Below are 10,964 nucleotides of genomic sequence, written 5' to 3'. Positions count from 1 at the left end.
TAAAATCTTAACAAGCAGAGATTACATCAAAATCAAACACTTTATACCTTACACTAAAATAATGGATGCAGACATAAATATTTGTACTAAATTTTCTTCTCTACTCTTCAATGCTCTTAAAACATTTTCAGTGTTAGTAGCATGCATTTCGCATGTTCAGCACTAAAAGGAAATATGGAGGACTTTGCCCTCAAAAGGCAAGAAGATCAGTTACTCACGTGATCATTTTCCATTTTATATGTAGATAGGAATCATTAAAGCACAACTGGATTTTTTTTTAAAAACACAACGGCAGCAAAAACTGAATCTTATCTATAGCTAACAAAATCTGACAACTTAAAAGGAGAAAGTCACTATTTAGACACTGTTCAACGTATTTGCCATTGAGAAATAGTCAGAGCAAATTATCCTTACAAAGACATAGCAGTATAAAGTCTACAGGTGTACTGTACTGCTTCCTCATTTTTGGTTCCTCATTTCAAAGAAAGCATGGTCATCCATAGCAATCCTTGACAACACAACCTTGTCCTGATTGCATAATTTTTTTCAAATGCAAGCTGGTTGGGTTTGTTTCCAGTGTTAATAGTGCAATTTATCTTTATTTTATGTAGCTTTATCTTTAAATATCCACAAAGCTACAAAATAAATATTGAAAAGCCCATCTATTTTTTTTTTTTTTTGCCCTTTGTCTTTGCAGTTTCTTTTTAAGTTTCACCGTTACAAAGTTTAAGTAAACTCTAGTATATTCTTTAGTAAAAAAGATATTTAATATTCTGTTTCTCCTTACTTTTTTCATTACCTAATCTACTCGACATGTCAACTTTTTAGAGGCTTCTGTCTCAGATAAAACTTCATGCAAACAGAAAGTTGCAAAGAAACGTTGGTGTCTTATCCCCCACCGCCCGCTTCCTTCCCCCACAATTTTTTTCCAACCTAGTCTAAAATATCACATTCTCACATTGCAGAGGTTGAAAACCAGAACATTTTTACTTGATTTATTGATAGATTCCATCATTGTCAATCGTCTTATTGGCATACTGTTAAATTTCATGAAAAGCAAAAAAAAAAAAAAAAATCATCGATCAAGAATTTTTTTTCCATAGAAAGTCTTTATTTTTGTACATAGGATTTAGTTCATTTCTGTGCTGATGAAGACACATAAAAGGTCTGACAAACCAGTGCATTACAATGAAGACTTCACAGCAGTGTAGAGGGCTGGCCTGAAGCTCACAACTCTCACTTTGTGCCTTTCACTCCTCCTCGAGCATAAATCTAATGTGGCAATACAATCCTAAAACAGCTAAGGCTTATAAATTCTGTACATACAATTTATCACATGTGCTTCATGTTAACAGTGAAGGGCGAGAGCTGAGGAGAAATGAAACGTTCCAGGAACTCTCTCCTCTTCTTGCCTTTTCCACCCACCAATGAGGGAAAAAGTCAAAGAAGAGGAAAATATTCCCAGCAGCATCTCTTTGAACACTGTGCAGCTGTGCAACTGCTGGAAACAAAAACAAGGCAGAGAACCTGAATGAATAAGGTACTATGTATCGCTTATGGGGTGACAGTGAGCCAACAGTGTGTGAATGTTTTGTGTGCGTGTTGAACCCAACACGCAATTCCTTTACTAGATAGAGAAAATTGGTGAACAGACAGACATTTACTCCTAAATTAGAGCAACCCCTCAAAGTCAAGATATCATATCTCGTCTCAATCAGCATCATTCAAAACACACCATTCAACAGATTTGACATGGTCTTTTTCAATCAAATGAAACCAAAATAGTGGACACAAACCCTCATTTTTGCGTATATTTCAGTACATAACAACTATACTTTTAATTTTTCATCAAAATATAACACTATTTACATATTTGCATAAGTCTAAATTTGTGACAAAAGCCAGAAGAAACTTCTGTGTCGAATGTGAATGTCATCATTCATTATACTTTTAGCACCTGAGCAAAATCAACGAAAAATAACATTCGACCACCCCCCCACTCCGCAAGAAGAAAAGACAAACAAAAAGAGTACAAAATTAAATTAAATGCAAACAAAATTCTGTACATTTTAAAGCTTTACATCTGTGAGCACTTGTATTTACAGTACAATCAAAGTTTTGGATTGTGAAAGCGCTGCTTTCTGCATCTCTTGGTAACCGAAGTGACACTTATTACTCTCGTTTAACATCAGAACTAAGTGGACGAAAAGAAAAGCAAGCATACACACTGCACCATCGTTGGTCCATATTTGGCCAACACTTTGAAATAAAACATGTGCCATGGTATGTAGATAAAATTCAGCGACAACAACAAAATGCTATAAAATGCTCAAAGATACAGTGTTTCATAAAATCTATCAAGCAAACTTGTTTTTATACAAGAGTCAAAGCTATGAGACTCACTGCTCCAGCGCATGTAAAATTCACATATTGTCTTTTCATATCTTTTGGATGTTAACGCTGGAATGACACTAACATTAAGTACCTAAGGTGGTTTAGGCAACTTTGGATCCTCATAGTGAAAAACCTGAGACCTTTTTTTTCCTCTATAGCTGGAATGGAGGTATTGTAGCTTTGAAAATGTTGTGTATCTGCTGAATGTGGTGCAGATAAATGCTACTTCGTCAACAGCTGACTGGCTAGAAAAACAAACTGAAGAATAAGGAAACACTTCTTAGCTTTGTACATGGGAGCAACCCCAGTCTGGCAACCTGCTGTCTAAAGCGGCACAAAATGAGTTTGGAAGTATTTGCAAAGATTCCTTCACACATGCCAGTGCAGGAAACAGTGATGCTAACTGCATGTTCCAGGTAGTCAGTTAAAGCACTGAGGTGTCTGTGGGTCTTATGGCGTCTCCTCCATCTGTCCCGCTAACTGTCATTCAGTGTGACCTGGAGGTAGCATTCAGGATGCCTCAGTCCATCATATCCTCTTTTTCTGAGTAGTTCGGGGATTTTCTCTTGAAGAAGCCAAACTGGAAGAGTAGAAAAAAATTGTTACAAAACCATAGTTTCACATTTGGGGAAATATTTCTGGGGCCTATCCCAGCTGTCATTGGGCAATAGGCTTCTTTAAGTTATAAGGCACATTTCAACCAATGGCTCCTGGAACATAAACAGCCCTGGTCTGTTTTTCAAGGAGATAAAAGATTTTTTGAGCCCTGGGTGTGTTGCATTTCCACTGAGATCTAAGACACAGGGTAGATTAGGGAAATTAAGGCTGGTGAAGTGTGTCACTACTCCCATACGCTCCCTGGAGTGTCAAAGCTGCTAAGCTGGGTCACACTGGGAAGTGCCCTTCAGGTTCATTAACACAAAACACTTCATTTTACACATTTCTAAGGGTTGTGGGTTGTTCTTATCGGTCCCTGAGAGCAAAACCATTGTGAAACAATCAGGCATTCATGTTTATTGCTTATACTCGTTCCTATCTTGTCATAAACAGAAAGGATAATGTTGTCTGTCCCCCACGGAACAGTAACAGCACAGAGGAGCAAAACCTGTGGGTTGAGAAACCTTTGAACCTTAGAAGTAGAAATGTGGCAGATATTTTATGGTAAAATATAGATATAAATATTTACTTCAATAATGTTTCAACAAAATTCCCTGTTGGTTTGGTTGCTATGTTGCTGCAAGGATTTCTGCTAATATTTCTGGCACTTTTTTTTTTTTTTTACACCTGGTATTATGCATAACCATGCCAACAGGAAATGTGTTCACACGTGGGAGCAACTGACTGAGTTTTCCAAAGCCAAAGTAATGTCTGGACAAGGACCCCAAGTCCAGATGAGTTGAGGAGGAGATGTCGAGGATGCAGAGCAGGAAGAAAACAAAATAAAAAGGGTGGAGTAAGTTTAAACTGTTTTTTCCATTGATTATCAGGGGAAGTGTAAGACCACAGGAGGCTAAAATGAATTAGTTTGGAGCCCTGAGGAGGACATAGCTAGAATACTGACTCTACAAGCAAAAATACAAGAGCAACTTTCCAAACGTTTGTCAGCTGATTTTTATTTTCATGATCTAACTATAACAGTAATTTATACTACAGCAATTTCATTTCCCTTTGAGGATTAATTGAGGATTATTGAGTTGAAATTTGAATATGTTTTGGTTAATTTAAGTCACATAAATGGTAAAATATCAAATTATATAAAAAAATTTAAATAACGTATACTATGCACGGATACTAATTGTATTTGTTTGAAAATGTTGAACTTTCTTTGCTTTGTTTATAGGTTTTTCACCAGCACTAAAGGGCTTCATGACTACTGAAAGATGGACAAATGAAATTTTTCTAGCTGCAATTGTAAATGCTAAATCTGTTCAGATAAAAGAAAATGAAGGAACAGCTGTTCGAGTGTAACCTAGTTTGAAATCTTTAGGTAGCTAGATCAGCTGCACACAATTAAAGCAAAGCTTGAAAGTTGAAATATTTGTTACTACATTAACACAACTTTAAAGCTCGGATATATTCGTACAACTTCAATCAGCAGAGAAGCTGAGGCGGTCGAGCATATCTCCAGAATAATAAGGAGAAATACTGTAGCCCATATTGTGACAACAAAGTAGTGAAATCAGAGCAATAAAACCTGAATCTCAGATTGTTTCACAAAAGTTATGGTCCAAGAACAGAAACAGATTCTAAAGGAATGGTATGTAGTTTGGTAATGAGTTTGGAGGCTGGTCTGATCAGCGTGACAGTCCCAGGATTCCTGAGGAGATACCAAACCCTTCAGGAAAACTTAATTTGCCTAATATACCCTATACCTAAGAAGAACTTGGACATTAGTTAAAATACAAAACAAAACAAAAAAAAAATATTTTCTTGGCACCTTGAAAAAAGGTCTGAGTCATTTGAGTTCTAGGTGCTGTTGGTCTAAATGCACTTTTAGTCTCACAAGAGTTCAGATTAAAATAACTATGCAAACATATTCAGAAATCTTTGGCTGGAGGAATCTTGTCATCAACATAAATAGGTTGTGACTCCAGACAATTTGTGCTGCAAAGATGTAAAAAAGTAATTACTGATACAACTGAACATGCTTCTTTTTCACTCTATTCTGAGCTGAGCTCACCATCTTCTGTTTATGGCTTCTTACCTATAACGTCCAGAAAAAAATTCTCATAAAAACTGATGATTTAACTCTCCAAGATCTGGTTTGCTGTGCCACAGACTAGGAGGTATTTGAAGAAAACACTAATCCTAACCCTTACCCTCCAGAGAATGAAGATGACAAGTGCTAAAATCAACAGTCCCATCAGGATGCTGAGGATGAGGATCCAAATGGGGATTCCACCGACTGTCTCTTTTGAAACCGGGATCATCACCTATGGAGCACACACACACATATTTACTGTATGTATATACAGTAAATATAAACATTAAGTTAAGTTGAAACTTTTATTATCATGTAGAGATACATGAAATTACTCCTCCGCATTTAACCCATCCAGGTTGGCACCTGTTGAAACACACATGCACATGCACAGGGTGACACACTCATAGAGACAGATGCCATTCAGCAGCTATTCACCAGCGCCCAGGGAGCAGATGTTGGGGGGGGCGTACGGTGCCTTGCTCAAGGGCACCTCGGCCGTGGCAAGCAGGTGTCAGTTGTCAGTCACCAGCAGTCAGTTCACCAATCTTCGAGCAGCAACCGCCACCCTTCAGGTTATTGGACGACCCACTCTTACCACTGAGCCATGGCCGCCCATACATATTAACATGCTCATACATTTAATGAATAATAAAATGATTGAAGAATATTACCAAAACTTTATAACTCACACTTTTGCCAATGCTGCCCAGTTCAAACAGGCGCGTGTTTTCTATCTTCAATGTGGCGTTCACCATCATGGACAGACTGGAAAACTCACTCTGTCGGATAAAATGCCTTTGAATGTTTTTTTTCCTTTCTATCCATCAGTCAGACAGCTGTCAGTGTACTTTATAATGTATTATAGTACAATTTAACTACACCCATAAGTCAAAAATAAGCATTCAAATGTCTCTTAAACCTACCTTGATAAACGTAGGTTTCCACACTCTGAATGTAACGTTGACCTGACTCGTCTTGGCTTCAGGAATGAAGCAGTTAAAGGATGCACATTCTGTTCCTCCACATTGCTGAGGAGAAAACCAATCAGTAAGATAGGAGCAGGAACAAGTCCTCAGTCTTTGGAACATAAATCGTATCACTCACCAATACATAGAAACCAAGGGTTTCTTTTTTTACTTTGGGTATCACAACACCTGGGTTGATTTTATCGGGGTTGATCAAATGTGCTGCGTCACATTTCACCTGCAGAAGAAGAGAATGAGTTTTGATTGTTTAGACACATTGCATGTCTCTCTATCTGTCCTTTTTTTTTATCTTGAATTTTTCTGATATAATTACTTATTTTGTCAGGACAAGGTGCCCATATGGGTACCAAAGCCTAGTCTTCTTGAGGCAGAACACGATTTTGTGAGGTCCTGGTTAGGATTAGGACTAAAATGTGAATTGAGGTTAAGTTATTGTAAGGGGTAGGGTGAAACTGGCATGGTTAGGCTGTACACGATGAATGTCAGTGCATTGTCCTACCTCACTACATTACTTGAAGAAATGACCTTGAGATATCTAAGCAGCAGCCATAATAAGAGCTAGACTTATTTTCTAAATATGGGAATGGGAAGAGGCTTCTGTGCCTTCATTTTCCCTTTGATATAAGAAACATGCATCCTTTATGCAAGAAAGGAAATAATTCCGTCCCAGAGTTCCTTGCGGCCACATCTTTCAAAGCGACTGCAGCGTCTTTCCCTTTCGTGCCATTTTCTATCCATTTTTATATATCTATATCTTCCATTATATCTTATTATACCTTTTCGTTCTTTATGTTCTCCAATGCGGTAGAAAAAGAAAGGTTAGGTTATGTAAGGTTAAGTGTATGTGTGTGTGTGTGTAGACACCTGTGGACTGGTGGTGACATGTGTCAGGTACAGTAACTTGTTCTTCAGAGGAGACAGCTTAGGATACGTCACTCTAAGCTGCAGGAGTGGAGTTATATCACCTAACCTTTCCACCTGAAGATGCGATAGAGATGGAAAGGGTTATAGAGTGCAGTCAGTTTTTCTGATGTCTTTCCTGACATCTGGAACACCAAATATCTCACATCTGCATGCAGCTATAGTCATTGGTTATATAGGTAAATTGGCATTTATGATCGTTGTGTGGAGACTTTACCACGTAGCTAATGTCGACCTCCTCTCCAATCATCTTGGTGTCATTGAATTCCGAGGGATATTGTTCACCGTCTTTTATTTCAATGTGTACGTTTTTATGATACCTAGAAGATGCACATTTTTAAGAGGACACGTGTTAATATTCACATAGCTATTCAAACCAATCTAAGCATATTTTAAGCCACATGAGATAAGCCCAACGAGATGAACATTAACATTCATGTAGATGTTTGTGTCAAAGAAACACGTGCACACAACTGGAGCGGGGTGTCTGGTGACTTAATAAATGTAACTGCAGAATTTTCTCTCTTTTCAGATAATTCTTATGGCCTGGTAATTCCTAAGGAATTGACCACTTTTTTTAGCAGCTAATTGCTCTATTAAATACAACAATTAGCTCCTAACTTTAGGGTGCTTGGTGGGATTTTTTTTTTTAGCTGTCACTTCAATGAAAAATGTATACAGTGAGGAAATTACCAGAAGTTACCATTCCATGGACTTCTGTGATCTCCTAACTTCTTCTAATCAGCACCATCACAAGACACTTTTGTATTTTATTGAAATGTCTAAATAAGTTAACTGTGAAGAGTGCTAGATGTGATTCTCTGGATATTTTCCAAAGTATTGACCTGATGCTGGTCCTGGATGGAAAATTAGGGGCTCTCACATTTTATCAGGTTCTATAGACTATGGAAATGTAATAGAAAATATAATGACAATCCATCCAAAATCAAATCAGAATGTTCTGATGAGACTCACACCTTCACCATCCTAATACATGTATTTAGATATAACCACTGTATTTGCTGAAAGAGTAGAAAGAAATGTGCACAGAAGTAGAAAAGAGCATGAAGCCGTAATAGGAAAACTACACACACGCTTGATCGTTATGAATTCTTGGTGCACACATGGGCTCATTCTGACATTTTTACTAGACTTTGCTTTAGAGCTGCCCGGTCTGTCTGATGTGAACATTACTGTTTTTACATACAGTCTCCTTGGCTGATGCAATGTTTATACAGAAAATAGATGAAAATACAACTGTACAAGCTCTTTCAACACAGGAATTCTATATTGTATAACAAAACAGAAGCAAATTAAAAGTTTTATTTCATTCTTTCTATTGTTGTAAAAATAGGATGTTTTGACTTGTCAAACACCGAATCTTATGATTATGTTGTAACAACTACTGCGACTACAGTTTATTATCTTTTTTCACGATACTCACGCTTCTAATGTGACTTCAGGTTTATACTTCACAGGGATGGAGATTTGCACATGGTTGTCATTCAGAGTAGAAAGCTGCTCCTCACTGTCACTGTGGGAAATGACAAATAGAAAATAGAATAGACTTTATTGTCACTGCACACCAGGGTACAACAAAATTGCGGGTGCTCCACATAGGCTTGTGCACTGAAAAAAACTAAACGAAATAAAATGAAAAGAGTTAGGTATAAAAGAATTACACAAATTATACAGATGTGTATTCACATATACACGTACTATTAGCGAACACACATATGTACATAAATATATATATATGTATACATATGCACCAATATACATCTGTACACACACTTATGATTACATATTAACATTCACACAGTAGAGAAAAATAAAAAACTATCTAGGAGTGTGGGTGAGGGGGGACATGTCAGTGTTTATTTGCAGTCCGTATGGCCCATATATGGTTGTATAATCCATATAAGTACATGGAACGTTATCTAATAAAACACTTCATTGATTTTTTTCTCCAATTAGTTAATCACAAAACCATTTTTCTGAATCCTCAGCGTCAGACTGAAATACTGCTCTGATTCACCCACCTTGTGGCTGTCACATTGACATGAATTTCCTCCTGAATATGTCTGGGGTTTGTCTCGTATATCACTTTGAACTGTTCCTGTGGATGCAAGATCACACAACAATTTCAATTAGCAGTCGTAAAGCCAAGTAAAGGAAGTATGTGTTCTAGATCCTGCACAGGACAAGCTGAAACAAACCTCTACATTGTTTCCCAAGAAGGGGTATCCAACAGCGCACTCCACTCTTGTGTGATTCAGAGTGCATGCCATCTCTGGCTGTAAATGTAAAATGAAACATCATCACATGCGTTGCCTTAATCTGCAACGTTTCCACTAAAATGATGCAGCAGAAGAAGAAGCTGAAATCTCACCTCTACTTTAACGTAGTTGATGTTTGGTGTGAAGCTGATGATAACTTTGGTGTTGTAGGCATTGTCTTTTTTGTTTTTGACACTGATGTTTATGTCAATCTTGCCTTTTCTGCTAGCTTCAATCACTGTACTGGAGAAATAAATTAAAACTGTCAGCATGCCTGGTTGTGATGAATATGTCTCCCCACAAGGGCGCAGTCACGCTCTGCAAGGATTTAAAACTACAGTATATATTGCATCTGAAAAACAACGTTTTTTTAAAAACGTATGAATGAATATAATTATATATTGAAATAGTTATCGATTGATGCAATTGTTCCTCTTGTTCTGGTTATGATACAATCACAGATTAAGTGAAAAAAACAGTGTTGACCAAATTACACCAAATTACCAAATTGTTGTCTTTGTTTAGAGGAAGAACTACAGCAACAAGCACCTCTTTCGATGCACACAACGTTTTGGTTTGCTGGTAGTGGACTGACAGAAAACACTTAAAAGTATCTTTTAATGCCAATTTCGCCTACCTTTTGACACTGGGCACTGCTTTGAGGGAGAGATCAGTGATGCACTTCTCATCATCTCCACAGTCCACTAAAGGAATCTACAAGGCAAGAAAAACCAGTGAGACCTTCAAAATGGGCTTATTATCATTTAGATGTTTTACCATAACTGTGCAAAAACCAAAACCAAGTTAAGCGTAGCTGCTGAGCTTACAGTTGCTTGGCCATGAAAAAATACTGGCTGTCACATGAGCAGCAGATTATCAGTCCTCCGAGCAGCTTGTAGATCTTTTTCTACCTCAGGAAAACTAGAGCTAAGTGGACTCTGATCCCCCTCTTTATGACAGGCTTTTTACCCCCCCAAAAAATAAAGTTTTATAAGTGAAAGAAAACATAACACTCAGACAGAATATAGTACCTTGATTTATAACACATAGAGTCTGCACTTTTGCTGAGAGCTTGAATAAACCACGATATCTTCACAAAGCAAATACAAACTGCAGTATTATCCCAATAATTTTAAAAACAAGTAGATCTTTATCTGACTAGTTCATCTTTATCTATGGATTATTTTCCTTTGTTTTGCTACTTAAAAACCAATCTGCATTCAAGGATGTTCAGTTGATGTTTTTTCAGCTCGGCTTTCTCTGATCTGTATTATCAATACAGCATATATATTGCCTTCTTTTAGTATCACAATTATCATCAATACTGGTATATCACGACAGTCCTAATGCAAGATGATTTTGTGGCATAACAACTATTCTTAGCGAGTAACCGTGCAGCCCGCAACTTAGAGGTGACACTATGAACTGACCATGAGCTTTACAGTGAAGCAGGGGCATGCTGTGTCTTCTGAAAGTCCCTGCAAAAAAAGCTGTCGAGTGTAACTGTATTTCAAGAATTTTATGTATCATGCACGTGCACTCACAAACTTCTGTCCTGCCTTCATAGATGTTATAAAGTCCTCATTTTGTTGAAACTGTTTCAGAGAGTTGTTGATTCAACTGTATGATCATCTTTGAGTTTTATACAATGTACAGTAGTTTGTAATGCTGTTTATTTTC

At 37.3% G+C, this 10,964-nt stretch overlaps 1 protein-coding gene across 2 annotated transcripts in view; it reads right to left on the bottom strand.

The window, feature by feature from the left end:
• Window positions 1-1,089: 1,089 nt before the first annotated feature.
• itga1 (integrin, alpha 1) overlaps window positions 1,090-10,964 on the bottom strand; it is a 58,787-nt gene continuing 48,912 nt past the window's right edge. For both annotated transcript variants that reach the window (XM_075455079.1, XM_075455078.1), the window contains exons 19-30: window positions 9,922-9,998; window positions 9,398-9,527; window positions 9,225-9,302; window positions 9,048-9,124; window positions 8,450-8,539; window positions 7,223-7,325; window positions 6,949-7,062; window positions 6,203-6,301; window positions 6,022-6,126; window positions 5,788-5,877; window positions 5,214-5,327; window positions 1,090-2,974 (exon numbers count right to left, since the gene is read on the bottom strand). In XM_075455079.1, coding sequence (XP_075311194.1) covers window positions 2,915-2,974; window positions 5,214-5,327; window positions 5,788-5,877; window positions 6,022-6,126; window positions 6,203-6,301; window positions 6,949-7,062; window positions 7,223-7,325; window positions 8,450-8,539; window positions 9,048-9,124; window positions 9,225-9,302; window positions 9,398-9,527; window positions 9,922-9,998 — 1,137 coding nt within the window. In that variant the 3' untranslated portion in view covers window positions 1,090-2,914. The remainder of the gene's footprint in view (window positions 2,975-5,213; window positions 5,328-5,787; window positions 5,878-6,021; window positions 6,127-6,202; window positions 6,302-6,948; window positions 7,063-7,222; window positions 7,326-8,449; window positions 8,540-9,047; window positions 9,125-9,224; window positions 9,303-9,397; window positions 9,528-9,921; window positions 9,999-10,964) is intronic.

Source organism: Odontesthes bonariensis, chromosome 22 (genome assembly GCF_027942865.1).
Source record: "Odontesthes bonariensis isolate fOdoBon6 chromosome 22, fOdoBon6.hap1, whole genome shotgun sequence".
Classification (NCBI taxonomy): Eukaryota; Metazoa; Chordata; class Actinopteri; order Atheriniformes; family Atherinopsidae; genus Odontesthes; species Odontesthes bonariensis.
Note: the sequence above shows the minus strand (reverse complement) of the source record. Positions and strands in the feature narration are given on the sequence as shown.